The sequence below is a fragment of the Chaetodon trifascialis genome, chromosome 4, assembly GCF_039877785.1.
Source record: "Chaetodon trifascialis isolate fChaTrf1 chromosome 4, fChaTrf1.hap1, whole genome shotgun sequence".
Lineage (NCBI taxonomy): Eukaryota > Metazoa > Chordata > Actinopteri > Chaetodontiformes > Chaetodontidae > Chaetodon > Chaetodon trifascialis.
The window spans coordinates 17756093-17771899 of NC_092059.1; the positions used below are offsets into that span (position 1 = coordinate 17756093).

Below are 15807 nucleotides of genomic sequence, written 5' to 3' on the forward strand. Positions count from 1 at the left end.
AACAGTTCAGATACTTAAACAACATTTTTCAAAACCTTCGCAAGTGCTGTCATCTCAATTCAAGGGGTAAAAATGTGCCTTGGAAGGAACAGCGTTTCTGTGAGATGAATGAAGAGAGAGAGAGAGAGAGAGATGCAGAGCGTGGGGGGAGATGTTTTCCTGGCAGGCTGGGATTAGATGCGGTTCCATAAATATGTTGGGCAGCTTGGTATACTTTGTGCCCAGTGGTAAAAATAGGCCTTCCTCCCAAGGGAAGTGATGACGTCTGCAGCTTGCCTGCATCATCAGCCGCAAGTCGGTTTCATCCTCATGCTGAAAGAGGCAGAGAGACAAAGTGTAGGGGGAGCATCAGTGATCGCCATGGCAACACATGCAGAGTGACGCAGGTAAAAGCAGTTGAAAGGAAGAGAGGTAGTGATTGGCTGGAGACTGTGGTGTTGTGTGGCTGTGTATGGAAGAGATGTGTGGGTGGTAAAGAAGAGGAGGAGAACTCAATAGCCCAGCACTGAGATTAGCACCCACACCCCCAACACACACACACACACACACACACACACACACACACACACACACACACACACACACACACACACACACACACACACACACACACACACACACACAGTCCAAGCCTTTTAGCATGGTTGACAATTCAGCCTAGCAATGAGATGATATGATTTAGCATGCTCCTTGAGCACTGACTTCAGAGGCGGTGGAAAATAGTGTTATTTTCCTCCCTCACAAATGCCATCTTGGTTATTATGCATGCATGCATGCATTTTGGGAGGAAAATATTCCCCACATTCCCCCCACATGAACTCAACATATCCTGCTGTTTCATTTCAGTGCCATTAAAATGGACCTTTTGGCAATTCAGTTGCTTTTGCAAAGCGTTCGTCTTGAATTTAATTAAATTTTAAAGGTTATTCTGCCCTCTAGTCTTCTTCTTTACTGCAGTTCTTCTTCCAGTTGTCATGTTCTATCTCTCCCAATCCCCTTTCCCAATGTTATCTTTTTTTTTCCTCTAAATTAACTGTACATATCCAGATTGGGTTTTTCAGCTATGATACAACACATCTAAACTACAGATTGAGTGAAGTTGTTTCATCTGGTCATTGTTGGCATACAGTGAAAATGTCATCCTGCAATCTGGTATAAATACATTTCAGATTTGTTCAACACTTGTCGTCAACAGCAGCGTGTCAACAGCACAGCTGCAGTGCTGCATCATTGTCTACACTGGTTGTGCTCAGCAACAGTACAGCACATGGGCAATGTGAGCATTCACAGTCCAATGCACAATCAATGTAGTTATGTGCATAAATCTAAGGAAATATAAGACAGCGTATTAGTGCCACTGTTGGGGATAAAAATTAAGTTGTTATATTCTGAGAAAAATGAGTAGTCTTGAACAAGTCGAGTACAGTTTTATAAGAAAAATTCAAAATCTGCAGTCAGTGAAAATGTGTATTATGTCATCTGCATGTGGGTATATGTGTGTCCTCATGTGTCCTGATAGTAGAGAATAAGATACAAACCAAAGAGGGACCCACTCATCAAAACATGGAGATGGAGTCTTAATGAAGACAATATGGGGGAGTAGGATGACAAAAAACATTCTTAACTTAGTCAACCGGAAAGCAAAAGATTGGCAACAATATTATCAGTCCAAACAAGTGGTCACTGGGGCTGTGAGGGCAGACGAGGCAGACTAATGGTTGGCTAACTGTGGATGTTTGGATGATGGCTGAGGCAGAAAAGCTCTCTAGTGACGCCTGCTGGACAGGTTGGAAATGGCAGGGTCTGGAATGACAGCACAGATTGAAGCCAAGGAAATGCCACTGAAGCAGTGTTTGGGGCTGGGGGCAGAAGATTAAGGGAGGAGGGTGGGTCAGCAGCACCCAGGATAAAATCATCCACGTCCAAAGAAGATCTATGGTTCACTTGTGTTTGGCCACACATTAGTGGGCCACTAGCCTGATGTCACAGGAGAGAAACAAGAAGTCATAACACTCTGAAATCACATTGAACAAAATGATCAAACAGCTGAAGGGATTGTGTGGAATGACTGCAGAGTTCATTTAATGTCTTCACTTTATCTGATTTATGTTTGTTTGTTCGGTCTGGTCTCATTTGAGGCTTAAGACTCATATCATGGCCTTAGTCTGTGACATCACCCGTGCGTGACTACAGGGAGGTTTGAAGGCCTGGACATGGATGTACTCCTCTAGCTTCAGAAGATACACCATCAGGAAATGTGAAGCAAGACAACTCTTTAAGCCTTTCAAGTCTTACAATGTTAATAATGAAACAACTTTTTTTTTAAGTGTCAATAATAATGTGTGTTGCAAGGTTCATAGTTCTACATCTGCAACCAGTAAACATTCTTATGCATGTTTGGGAGTAAAGGATTAATTACTAAATTTTGAAATGTTTATATCTGCATGAACTAATCAATAAATGATTTATGGATATTATGGTCAGTTTGTCTGTTCAGCTTTTCATAACTGTCTCAATCTTGTTCTTTTTACTGAGTGAGGAATGAGATTCTGATCATCCAGTTCAACCTTTCATCAGGTTTACTGGTTTATGTCATCGAACAATGTGTATGATTGATGCCACCAAAATAATTATTCATCTAATGTTGGTCCCATTCATATGAACTCCTTTATGTGAGCAAAGAACTGGTGATACTTTCATGAACTCTTCCATGAGATTTAACATTTGTCCTTATTAGACAGCATAGCGACCACAAGCACCTTTTCCCACTCATCCCAGTTGTGCTTTTTTGGCAACATAAAAGGAGCAAATCCTGGACATGAATCAATGATTATAATCTCTATGTAATTGAAGGGACACACTTAGTGCAGCAGCATTTGATTTCAGGTCTTTTTGACAAAGAGAGCAGCAGCATCTTTAGACAGGTGAACTGTTCAAAACAAACCTTTTAACAAAAGATGTTTTATTCTTGTGTAAATAAATTACAACACTGTCTTTTGTTACAAAAATAAAATGAAACCCAACCAGCAAGACAGACTAGGACTTATTCATGTCAGACTTAAAACGAGAAGCTTTTTTTTTTTTTTTCCCCTTGCTGGAAATCGTAATGATCATAATGTGTCATCTTACAAATGTACCAAAAGTGTTAGTTTTCAGAGCTGAATCCTCATCCCCCGACTTTACAGCTGTGATCAGCTGACAAAACGAAAAGGTTGCAAACCACAGAAAGTCACAGACATCACAAAAATAAAGAGCAAGTTCAAAAATATTCATGCAACAGAAGTTGGGGCAGGGCAGTCTCTTTATCATGAAAACTACCAGAGAAAGAGGGCAAACAAAAAGCTCATTCCAGTGTGATGATACACATTATAAACTGATACTAAAGACGAAATCTGTCAGCTGTGACTGATACACTGGTTTATAGTCATAATTACAAAAAGCAACCTACAAATGCTAAAAAAAACAAAATTCAGTGCAAAAGCACAGCTTCTCTTAACGTCTGTCAGTGTGATGGTCAGTCTTGACAAACATCAGCAGAAGAAAATACCAGAGAGTTAATTTTATCTTCATGTACTAGAGGAGTAATTGCTCTGAGTATGTGCTGTAGGTGATACGTTGTCTGTCAGTGCTGGTTCTTCATTCCCTGTGGTTTGCCCAGTTTCTTATCCTGTTGCTGCGTCTGCTGCGTCTGCTGCTGCTGTTGGCCCCGACCAGGGCCGGTCATTCCTCTGCCGCGGCCGCCAAACAGACCTGCAGCGAGAAATAACAAGAGAGCAGGAGGTGTATAAAAGGTATTATCACTTACAGTTTGCCACATTTTGTGAAATAAATAAATATAAAAAATATATAGTAAATAAATATTTTTATGACTTATAAATTACTCATACATTTATATGATATATAGATATTATATACAGTATATACATATTATTTTGCTTGTTACTGATGTGCCACTATTCTACTTTCCAACGACAAGAAGGTACAAATTTTCTTCTGACGGTTTCTTTGTGATGCATATACAAAGAAATGCAACAAAGCCAGCCTGTTAAACTAAGCCACCTTGTGCGCATTCAAAATACCCGCAGGAAATGAAACCTTGCTTAGTGACATTTTCAAAGCTTGACCTCTGCCTGCACTGTAACTTTTTCTTAGAACGGACGTTCCGAGACAAGCAAGTAAATTACATCAGGACTAAGCAATAGCCAATGTTTGGAGGTTGCGGTAGGAAAACATTTTTTTTAACATTTTCTTGAGGATTTTATTGGCTAAATATGTCTTTCACACAATCTTATCTAGTATAAAACTATTCTTCAATTTGACAGCCTCAAAATATGGAAGTAGAAAAGACGACAGACACCCACTGAGTGGAGATGCAGTCCAATGGGAAGTCCATCACTACTGTGATATAAAATAGCTCACATCTCCGACATCTCAGAAATGAAGAAAAATATCTTGTATCTCTGTCTTTATCTCTCTATGATTTGTTCTGAAACCTTTAAATGAGGATTCCTGGGTTAATTACATAGAAGATAATTCTTCAACTGCAGTTACAAATCTCCAGAGTTACATGGTTTACACCTTACATTGATGACAGAAATATAGGCATTTTAACATTTTATTTGGAAATGTTGTGTGCAAAAGCCTCAATGTTCCAAAGAGTATGTGGACTTTATCAGCAGAGAACTTAGAAAATGACCAACATTTGCCAGCATTCATGTTAAGACAGCAGTCTACAGTCCATCTGATCAGCAGGGAGTGTTTCAGCTCACCTCGCCCCGGTCCTCCTCTTCCTTTGCCCTGCTGCTTGTTCTGCTGAGTGCCTCCACGCCCACGGCCCTTTGACACCACCTCCTCCTTCACCATGTCGATGATCTCGTCTGGGATTCGCAGATACTTGATGGTGCTTCCTCTGATGTAGCACTCAGGCATCCTCCAGAACTTATCTCCATCCTGTTAGAAGGGACGGGGAGGGGCGTCAAAATTATGAGGTTCTTACAAATACAAATACTCACACATTAACACACCATTTAAAAACCAGACCAAGTTCTCAACTAACTGCTGGATTATTAAGTAATCAATGAACAGAGGTGTAAGTGATCACCGTTGCAAATCCAATGCAAAGGGACGCTATTTTTCAAATGTTTTGAACAGGAATACCTCTGGTCTGGACTTCAACATTTTGCAGACTCTGATTAATTAAGACAGCACATTAAAATTAGGTTTAAGTCAGAATAAAAATAATTGTTAGTTGCAGCCATAGCAGCATGTTCGCTAGTAAAGTGTTCAACTGTATTAAACGATGACACGGGAAATTAAGCACCGAGTGGCTGTATAAAACTAAGGAAAGTAAGTAGGTCAAAAAAGAAAAAACCAAAAAGTTCTGGACAAAAAAAAAGAAAGGAACACGCACGCACGCACGCACGCACGCACGCACGCACACACGCACACACGCACACACGCACACACGCACACACACACACACACACACACACACACACACACACACACACACACACACACACAATCTTAAACATGTGTGCTATGCAGAGATTGTTAAAAGCCTCTGTGCTTATTGGCCAGTCTTTTCTTGTTACATGTTACATTTTCAGAGTGATTCATCTTATCTACCAGCAGACTCTGCAGACAATACTGACACATATGACAGCTGAAGCCATGTGCTCGCACTGGGTTGTAGAGATGTCTACTTTTCCTTTCTCACTGCTGGAAGCACCGTATGTAAAGTATTAGTGACTGCAGAGAAATGAGAGCGCAGCTTAGCTTTACCCTTGAGGTGCAGATGACTTCTCTCAAGTTGATGTTCATCCAGTTGTCACAGCTGACCAAGTGGCCGTTGTATGTCTCTCCATTCTTCAGCTCCACCAGCTGAGGAGAGAAAGAGCACAACAAACAACCGACTGCTTTAGTGGACTGATGACACAACGCAAGATGGAAGGCTGAAAATAGAGCATACGTTTTCTCACAGTGTAACCCCCCCCAAAATCAAGACACTGCAATTACAGGCAACACAGATTGCAAGTGACAAAACAACCAGAAACAAAAACAAGATGATCAAGGTTGGATGTAGTTTATCCAAATATATTGGACTAATTTAACCTGAAAATAAAATAGCCAGTAGGAAACAGCAACCGCAGCACCACATAGACCATGATACAACAGACAGTACAGTGAAATGACAAAGGAAGCAGACCAAACCTGAGTCACTGCTTACAGGTCGTTCTTAAACTCCAAATTTATTGGGTGACAGACTAAAAACAGTACAAATATTTACATGTACTACTCACAGACTAAGTTATTTGCATTACAGAGTTTGACTGCTTTTAGTCTGTAAGCAATTTTACAAAATCATTTTCTGATCCGTCATCCTGAAATACACTTTACTAACAACACTGAACGGTTTAACAGCTGAAGTATCATTTTTTCATTAACCATTTAATGTACATATAATAGACATTAAAACACATCAAGTAGCTGCTCATCTACAGTGCTACTAATAACACAAGCTCTTTGGCAGCAGAAATGATCTCCTCACCATAGGATGGTTCTGGGCAGTCTTCAACAGAGATAGTGGAAGCTGTAAAATAAAGGAAAAACAGGTCACGCGTAGGAATTCACCTGCCATCAACATTATTTGGTTAAATTGGTAATCTTGACTGCCAGGACTGCGTGTGAGGAACGAAGTTATTAACATCCAATTGTCAGCTTCATAACTCCTATAGCAACGTTATGTATGTTCAAATATTTGAATTTCTTTTAGGTTTCTAGGTTTCTCCTTTGTAACGCTACTCATAGCGCCACGCTAACTATCCCTACTTGCCGCTATGCAAGGCAACGACAAGCTCCCAGTTTGAAGATAAATACAATACACACGATACTTGTATCACCACTTAAACACGACAGACAAGTTTTCTGTAGCTGCATGTTAGGCCTGCGTGCATTTCAAAATAACACTATGCGGCAAAGATGTTTAGTTTAGCGAAAACAGCTAACGCTAACTTAACTTAGCTAGCATAGCGAGCATCATTGTGACCAACACTACAGTGCGGCTAACGCACTTAGCAGGCGTGCTACCGAAAATCTAAGACAGCTGTCAGCGTTATCTCTGAACACTACAGTAAAATACGTACCATTGTGACAGTATCTCTTCTTGATATTGTGTCACACTTTCCGTCTTGACCCTTCACTGACACGATTCTTCTTCTTCTTCTTCTTCTTCTTCTTCTTCTTCTTCTTCTTCGTTGCGACGACTAATTATGGCTGCTTTCTAAGATGCTGCCATCTACAGTCAACAACACTCATTGTGAAACATTTCTATATAATATCCATCAATAAATACAATATAAATAAAAAAGGGAATACAGTATTTAATAAGGAAATAGATTATTACCACAATAAACAAAAACAATTTAATAAAGCAGAAAAAACTTGTACTGTCCTGTCATTTTTTCCCAATTGGCCATTTATTTTTTCCCAATTGGCCATTTATTTTTTAATTCATTTTTGGCGAAATTTAGATGTAGTTATCTATTTGAATATTTTTTATTTATTGTGCACTATACGTATTTAATCATTCGCTTATTATGTCGATTTTGAGGCCTCATGACAAATCAGCGCCTTTGCTGACGTAATCACGTCACGCCTCGGTGGAGCGTGCTGCGAGGAGGACCGGTTTTATCTGTGTCTGGCAGAAGGAGCCGTCAGCTGCGGAGTGTCCTGACTGACTTCACGGTCCTGGTTCAGAACTAAAGACCGGATAAAACAAACAAAAAAAAACAAAACAACGGGCCCTCAGTATTAGGACGGGAGATGGATAACAGTAAACGGACTGTGGTCGTTACAGGTTTGTCTTCTTTCTCCGACTATTGTTGTCGTTTCTTGTCGAGAGACTCAACAGCAGGGTGAAGTGTAGGAAAAGTTGTAGGGATGACAGCTGCTCTCACGTTAATGGCGTCGGGCTGTTAACTGCCTCTCACCGCCGCAGTCGCAGACAGCTGGAGGAAACGATTTGCTTGTAGTCATAATAATAACAACAACATGTAAGTCGTATGAAGTTATTCCTGATAGAATTTTAGGCTACTGACAAGCGAGGTGAAATGATCTTATTGTTGTCGTTTCCTGTCTGTCTTGAAAGGCCACACCGAACACTGTACGGTAAAGTAAGGTTATTTAAGCAAAAATAAATATCCAACATCACTCACTAGAAATATGATGTCTGCAGATTTTGCAGTCATGCTGTTCTCAATGATAAAGATGTGGTCTGCAATCATAGATGCAATAGACATTAGGTTATGGTTATTGTTATGTATTATTAATTATATAGTTGATATGTGTTGCAGACATAATAAACGGCACACAGAGCAACAGTAAATGACAGAGAACATGCCTCTCACATCTATGAAATTGGTATTTTGTAGGATGTGTGTAGAGTGATCTAGTCTGGGCTCTTGTGGTAACAGTGAAAACAGTTTCAACTTTTATTGTGAGTGTCACAACCTCTCTCCAGACATGGACCAGTCATTTCACAGAGCAAAGTAGCATGATAATCAATAACCAACCAGTGATTGTGTTCCAGTGTCGATATCATATTACAATTGCAGTGTTGAACCTTTAAATGTGTGGAGGTTAGCAGAAGCAGTGACTTGGTGTTTCCAGACACAAAGGGGTGCAGGAGCTCCCAGTCCCAGCTGATAGATGTGGAGATTGCCTGGGAACAGCGGCTTCACAATAGCGGCTGGCTGGCAGCTGCTGGCCCCTCACTCTGCTCCTTTTCAGCAGCCTGTCAGACAGACTGATCCCCCCTCCACCCAATCCCCAGGGACTCACTGACCCTTGGAAGGATGGTGGAAGGGGATCAGTTATAGATCCTTACATAAACAAGCCTGAGTGAATATCCATGGGCTGCTGTTGGGATGCATGGACAGATTTTTAGTGCCAGATTGATTTTACTTTGGTAATTCAAGGAGCCTGCTGCTTCTGAAGACCGAAAACCCAAAACAATCAGTTTGAACTGCAAGTCAAATGACACGGTAAGCGCTCATGTTCAAGCCAGAACACAAAGCAGGCCTTATTCATGCTTTATTACAACAGAAAGATCTCTAAAATCAAACATAGCCTTTTGGAAATTAAACTACAATCACATATGTGCTTCTGCAAATGCATTTACATTTGCTTTTTACATTTTTTTATTCAGAGAGTAATCCCACCAGAGGTAACATTGCATTCTGTCCATATTGGAAGAATAAACACAACATGGTTTCATCACTTCTGTTTGTGAAAATACAATGTTTAGCCACTCTATGAAGAAACCGAACAGACTCCATAAATGCTGACATAATGTAACGTTATATAGCAACCAAAATAACATGTATGTTTTGCAGGTTTTGGGCCATTTGGAGAGCACACGGTCAACGCTAGCTGGGTAGCAGTACAGGTGTGTTTTACCCCTCTACTGATGTTTTAATGCCCATATTCATTTCCTGTACCGGTGGTGTTAACATAAATCAAACAGAAACCAGCATGAGGATCTTAGATTAAGATAAGGCTGTTATAATTGATATGTTTTAATTAGATAAAATTTCAATTTCTTCAGTAAATATTTTCTGTCAACAAACAATTTCTAGCTCATGTTGACACTGTTCTTGTGGCGGTCACATGATGCTCTGATAGTTGCCGGCCAGCTTCCCACTGTGCAGTGGTGAGGCTGTCTGGGGACGCTGCATGTGGGGGATGACGCTGGTTGTCAGGGTGTCTAGACGGACTTGATAGGGATATTAAAAGCAAACAAAAGGTCGCTTTGTGGCGGGGTCACAGACGTGGTCAAGCAAGCCTCTTTTCAATACAAGTGGGGGTCAGTGTCCAGGGATATTTGTCCTGCAGGGAGACTGGGGGAGGTGTTGGTCCACTGGCAGCGACTCTGACACAGATTTGTCTTACTTACAATATGTATGATTGGATCTTTTGTTTCATGTTTTTTTTGTACTTGTTTTATTTATGAAGACGGTTGAATATTGCAGTCAAACTTCGTCATTTTAAAATAATGTATTTTTTGCTCTAGCACCCTAAAACTGACAAAGCCTTAGAGAATGTTTTGCCCAAAGATTTGCTGTCAGTGGGCGGTTAATATGACTTTACTCAACGTAAACCTGTAAGATGCTGTTTAAAGCACAAAAAAATCCAGAACGTGGACTCTTTGAGTTGAGATTATTGTCGCATACTGTATGGGTCTGTTTTCTTCAGCTAACTTGTTTTTGAGTACAGTGCTGCAGTCATTGTACCGCCTCTCTCCAGGATATCTTAAAAATATTTTGGGCTAAACCTTTTTTCTGATTTAGAAATGGTTGATTTTGGAGCTTGTCAGTGACGCGTGCTTGCCTATCAGACTCGCCTTAATTTCAGCTTAACAAACTGTATTCAGTGAGATTTTAGTTCCCACTGAGACCTCAGGCTCAAGCTGTGCTAGCCTTCATTAGTGTAACATGCTCAAGATAAAAGCATCTAGCAAATGGCAAATGCTATTTTAAAATGCAAATAAGGGTTTTAGCTTTAATGTTTTTGTTTGTCCTGACAGGAACTGAAGAAGCTCGGACTGGGCAGTGAAGTGGACTTGCATGTGTCCGAGGTTCCTGTAGAGTATCAGACGGTCCAGAGTTTGGTTCCTTCATTATGGAAGCAGTATCGTCCACTGGTAAGGGGAGAACATGGTGTATTTATCCATATTATTCTGCTTTTTTACAGAAACTCTTGTCTGCCTTAGTTTCAGGTTAGGCCTATTTGTACTGCTGCAGGTTTCAGTGTAAGTTCTAACTGGATCTGATATACAATGCTCTACCAAGCATTGCCACCCAAACAAAACATAATTCATACCCAAGAAATTATATGCGCATGTAACGAAAACACAAAAATAGCGCATGTCAGCGGTACCGCATCTGATGATTTCACCACTATACGCAAACCACAAAAGCCCGGTATCATATGAGAGCACAGAGTCTGATGATGACGAGGATGTCTGCCTCCTCACTGTGCGACGAAAACTCGGCGAGCTAACAGCCAAAGAGTAGCAGAAAAAAACTTCGCTTAATCATAAAGTATGTCTTACCTTTGCTGTTTTGTGGTCAAAAGTTGTTTTTCAGCCTGAAAAAAACACTGCTAATGTCTCCTCCTATGACTCTGTGTTAGTTTGAGATCAATCACGAAGGTCCTGCTTGTTTAAATAAAAAGGAGGGGGTTTCTAGAGTGGAGGGAGCGCTCTTCATGCAATAACCTATCTCTGGGGTTACTTTTTTCTGGATCGTCATTGGTGTTTCTATGGTGAATGTGGGCGGGTCGCTGAGCTATTGACCGGCGTAACCACGCAGTTAGTTTCACCGCTCCGTCTCATGAATGAGCAGAGGGCTCACAGAGGACTCTGCTGAGCAGCCCGAAGTGTTATTTCACTGTTTTATTTGCAGAACAATAGCAAGCAGAAAAAAGGCTGAAAAAGTGAGGAAGAGGAGTTTCTCCGTGTGCTTGGACGAGATAACGGTACTCTGCCCAGACGCGCCCATATGAGTGCCTGGACATACCTGTGTTAAAACATCTGTAAAACTGCTCAGGTTCATTTTTTAGCATGTAATTTTAGCACAGTCACCTTTTTCTCAAGTAAAAATTCAACCAGATACATTGAATGGAGTGGACTTCATTTTTGTTATGACGATGCTACAACTGTGTTAGGCCCTATAGACCTATATGTGCAGCATTTTTTTTTTTTTAATGACGGTAATGAAACTGATACCGTTGCTATTTTTAGATACCGCTGGATACCTTATTACCGGATTACCACCCAACCCTAGTACAGTTATACAAGTATGCAACTGATAACTGGCTTGAGTGCGCCTCTGGCACAAGCTCACAAGTGTTAAATATAAATGTCACAGTTCATTTTTAGACACCTCCGTTGAAACATGCACAGAAGCCAGAGAGAGCTGCTTGAGATGTGATTCTGACTTGTGCTTTTATTGTTTCCTCTCTTTGCCAGCTGGTAGTTCATGTTGGAGTGTCAGGTATGGCCACCACTGTCACGTTGGAAAAGTGTGGCAGAAATCACGGCTACAAGGGCTTGGACAACAGCAGCTTCTGTCCTGATTCGCAGTGTTGCATTGTGGGAGGCCCGGACTGTATTGACTCAGTTATTGACATGGAATCAGTCTGTAAGAGAGTGATGGGCTCGGGGCTGGGGGTAGCTGTGTCCGTCTCCAAGGATGCCGGAAGGTAATTACTTTCTTTTTCTTTTTCAGTCACCTTTCCCCTCTGGATCACATGCTTCAACTCCTCATGGACTGACACATGAAAACACATTCACATCACTCTGTTAAACATGTGAATCAGCTATATACAGTGTTTAATCTCTGCATGGAGGGATGCATTTAGTTTGAATGGATGACAGACAAAGTATGTAAAGTATGGAGTAGCATTTAGGTAGCATTTACTATGTGTTAATAGGAAGTCAGATCTCTTTAATCTTTGTAAATTTGAACAGAAGAGACAAGGTAGCAAACTGCCTTGTTTCAACGGTGACGGTGGCTACTCTCACATCATGCAGTGCTCCTCCTTGTTAACGATGCTTGACTAGAAACAGGTGACTCCGCGCATGCATCCACGAAGTCTTCAGTACACTCACATCTTGCATCTGCTGACGTGGTTCGGCACTTCTGAGAGTTTGTTGAAGTGATGAGCTCTTGCAAGCGCACTGCCTTTTCTCAGAGGGCCTGTTTGGCATGACTGTGTGTGTATCGCATTCAGGCCCTTCATTCGTTTGATGCTCTCTTTCCTGACAGATATCTCTGTGATTTCACCTACTACACATCTCTGTACCTGAGCCACGGTCGCTCTGCCTTCATCCACGTGCCTCCTCTTGGAAAGCCTTACAGCGGGGAAGACCTTGGGCGCGCGCTGCAGGCCATCGTCCGGGAGATGCTGGAGCTTCTGGACCAGGCCGAGGAGAAAATCCACTGCCAGCAGCACTTCCACTAAGTGACCTCCAGATGCCAACCAGCCTCTCCAGCCTTCACCACACAAAAGAAAATTGCACTTAACCACAAGTAGCCAAACTTCTTTTTTTTTAATTGTTGTCCTTACTTGGACAAATGAAAACTTTGGTATATTGGATCTTTTCAGTGTTTTTTTCTCTTGTCTTAGGTTTTTGCTTGATGTTTTGCTCGGCCTGATTCAGTTATGTTTTAATGTGAGAAGGTAAAATTAGGGTCTCTAGACGACCCTCCGTCACGCTGTAATATCCGTTTTTGTCCCACTTCCAAGGAACATAAAACATTGTGAATTTGCAGTTTGTGATACTGTCTGTGAAAAACTTTGTGTTCACTAAGAAAACACAGAAGCAAAGTGCAGCTCATATTTGTTCATATGCAGAGGGTCTGTAACGTGGCGTATTACAGCCTTGAACTCCACATGTGACTTCTATTCATGCACCTTATAGAGTTAGGGTTATTGAAGTGGTTATAGAAGTCGCATTTGGGGAAACTGTGAAAGTACTCTACAATTTTTTTTTTTTTCATTTCACTCTGTCACAGCATGTTTCAGTCAGTGGGTATTTGCACCTCAGTGTCTATAACTGATTGATTTACATGATACATTAAGGTTTAAGTAGAAATGTTTCTTAGTTAACTGTGTTTGCTGGTTTCTATTTCCTTTTAACTGTTCTGACTGTGCTGTTTCACACCTGATGTCGTATTGTTTCTTGAGTCCTTTTTCTTTATAAGAAGTTGTAAATTTGCCTTCTTTTACAAAGGTTATTTAAATCAGGGAACGGGTTGGTTCCAGCTCATATTCCCCCAGTTTGTCGGCCCAGTTCTGACAGAAAACCCCCAAATCCACCCCACTGAGATCTGGCCCCAGGCTGTGCAATGTTATTTTACAGATCTCAAGTCCACTGATTTAGTTTTAGGTCTGTTAGAATTCTATTATCGCTGCACAATTCTTTGAGAAAATATTGAATGATGCAGTTATTACGTCAGTTAGATTGCATTAAACTGAGTTTCATGTCGTGAATCATAATTGTATATCCGTTGATATTATTCTTAAATAACTGAACAAATAGAGCTTTCTCCCTTGTTCATTTAATATAATGAGTTACTCACTGTATTGTGGCAAGAAACTGACACTGCACAGGATTTCTGGATAGTTATTTCTTTTTATTACATTTTTATTACTGATTTTAGGCAGTAGTGTGTAAATATGGCTATTGGAACCTAACTTCACAAACTTTTTTAAATCTTAGACTGTGACCAAATTGCAGAATCTCAAGTTCTTTTCCTGCAGCCCTTGTTGTTACTTCTTGATTAAAGCTTTCCGTTGTTCCCTTCATTGAATCAGATATAGCTGCTTATTTTATCTGAGGATTTGATTTGATGAAGTTGGACTCTCAGTTCAGTCAGAGTTGGGCCTGGACTTTTATTTCTGTAGCACTTTCTCTTTTTTTTTAAATTTTTACTTAATCTGGAATATGGACAGCATTTTTAGCTATGTGAATGCTTGCATTTTGTATTTTTATTTTCAGTCACTTTAACATGAAATATGTAGCTTTCCAGAAATGCAAATATACATTTTGATCCCCCTGTAGTTATAATTATGTATGAGGTATGTTTTATAGGTAAGTAATGTTTTTTATAGGTAAGTAATGCTTTGGTTTGTTCTGACCTGTTAAAACAAACTACAGCAGGTTGTGTCACTGTGTTTGTGATGGTGCCACTCCCATGAGTGAATGTTCTGTTTTATGGCTTTTTTCTATTGGATTGTCTTCCCTTTCAGTGTGTACACCAGCGTTTCCCTGCTTCCGTGCTGCCTAGCGCAGCTTCAGCTTTAATCAGTTTTGGAAGAAATGTTTAACATTGACTGATCTATATTCTGTTTCAGCACCCTTTGTGTCAGAAGCACAACCATTTGTTTGTGGGAAACACGGTTTATAGATTTAATCTGTCATAGCTAGTCTTAGGAAACTAACTGAGCACTGTGCTTGGCGTTGCAGGAGTAGTGGTCTCATGGCCTTTTCATTCATTTTTTTTTCCACCTGAGTCAAACAACTTGAATTTGAGTAAATGTCCATTATATTTAGCAGTGTATGTCATTTTGGTTGCTTCTCAGTACCATGGTCTGTACCACAGAGTAGCATCCCGGAGCACTGAGGTGAACAGACAACTTCTCGGAAACCTAAATATTGCCTTAGTATTTGTCATTTGACTAGCATCTCAGTTGTGTGGTTTTAAAATCTCTCGTGGAATATGTTGAAATGATGGCCATGTTTTAGTTTGTAGGTGCTGATATTTTATCGTGTGGCTTTGTGAGTGCTGAGAAGTGAAAGGGTCATGGAGGAGCTGCCCCTAAAATGTCTGCTCATAAAAGTGAAAAGCCTCAAGTTTACATATGAGGTGACCTCTGACCCTGACTCTTTCCTGTGCCTTGCTGTTGTTTATGTATGTTTATGAAAAAGCCTTAAAAATGCTCAACGGGTCAGTTCAAAGATGTATTACTGATGCTGTCCAGTCAGATGTGTGGCTACCTCAACAGTACTTTTTTATCTCAGTGTGCTCTGTTGTACAATAACAGTATGGTTCTGTGATTTATTGTGAATTTAGGGAGAATCTTCTGAGGTCTTCTGCTTCTGACATTAACAAAGCACTGTTACAACAAGTAATCTTGGCTTTGTAAAAGGAAAGGCTTTGAAATAAAGAGAATTAAAGGATTACAGGTCGCATCTTCGTATTTATTATTACAACTCTGTTTTTTTTTTTTCCACTTCTT

General features: G+C 40.5%; 2 protein-coding genes across 2 annotated transcripts; one reads left to right on the forward strand and one right to left on the reverse strand.

Moving 5' to 3' along the window:
* Positions 1–3090: 3090 nt before the first annotated feature.
* lsm4 (LSM4 homolog, U6 small nuclear RNA and mRNA degradation associated) lies at positions 3091–7283 on the reverse strand. The gene is made up of 5 exons (XM_070961000.1): positions 7146–7283; positions 6551–6592; positions 5785–5883; positions 4770–4950; positions 3091–3750 (listed from the first exon to the last, which is right to left on the reverse strand). The coding sequence occupies exons 1-5, from the start codon at positions 7146–7148 to the stop codon at positions 3623–3625; spliced, it is 453 nt and encodes a 150-aa protein (XP_070817101.1). The 5' UTR covers positions 7149–7283; the 3' UTR covers positions 3091–3622.
* Positions 7284–7678: 395 nt separating this feature from the next.
* Positions 7679–15750, forward strand: LOC139330771 (pyroglutamyl-peptidase 1-like). Its single transcript, XM_070961886.1, has 5 exons — positions 7679–7858; positions 9396–9448; positions 10586–10702; positions 12032–12264; positions 12831–15750. Exons 1-5 carry the CDS (start codon positions 7825–7827, stop codon positions 13024–13026), a joined length of 633 nt encoding a protein of 210 aa, XP_070817987.1. The 5' UTR covers positions 7679–7824; the 3' UTR covers positions 13027–15750.
* Positions 15751–15807: the final 57 nt, after the last annotated feature.

What these genes read in the sequence shown, in the direction of transcription:
- lsm4 (XM_070961000.1), bottom strand. An exon ending in AAGTCATCTGCACCTCAAGG is followed by an intron (nt 4,951 to 5,784) that starts GTAAAGCTAAGC and finishes CCCTTCTAACAG; the next exon opens with GATGGAGATAAGTTCTGGAG. An exon ending in AAGAGGAGGACCGGGGCGAG is followed by an intron (nt 3,751 to 4,769) that starts GTGAGCTGAAAC and finishes TTCTCGCTGCAG; the next exon opens with GTCTGTTTGGCGGCCGCGGC.
- LOC139330771 (XM_070961886.1), top strand. Translation starts at nt 7,825, where the DNA reads ATGGATAACAGTAAACGGACTGTGGTCGTTACAG. An exon ending in GGAAGCAGTATCGTCCACTG is followed by an intron (nt 10,703 to 12,031) that starts GTAAGGGGAGAA and finishes TCTCTTTGCCAG; the next exon opens with CTGGTAGTTCATGTTGGAGT. An exon ending in GTCTCCAAGGATGCCGGAAG is followed by an intron (nt 12,265 to 12,830) that starts GTAATTACTTTC and finishes CTTTCCTGACAG; the next exon opens with ATATCTCTGTGATTTCACCT.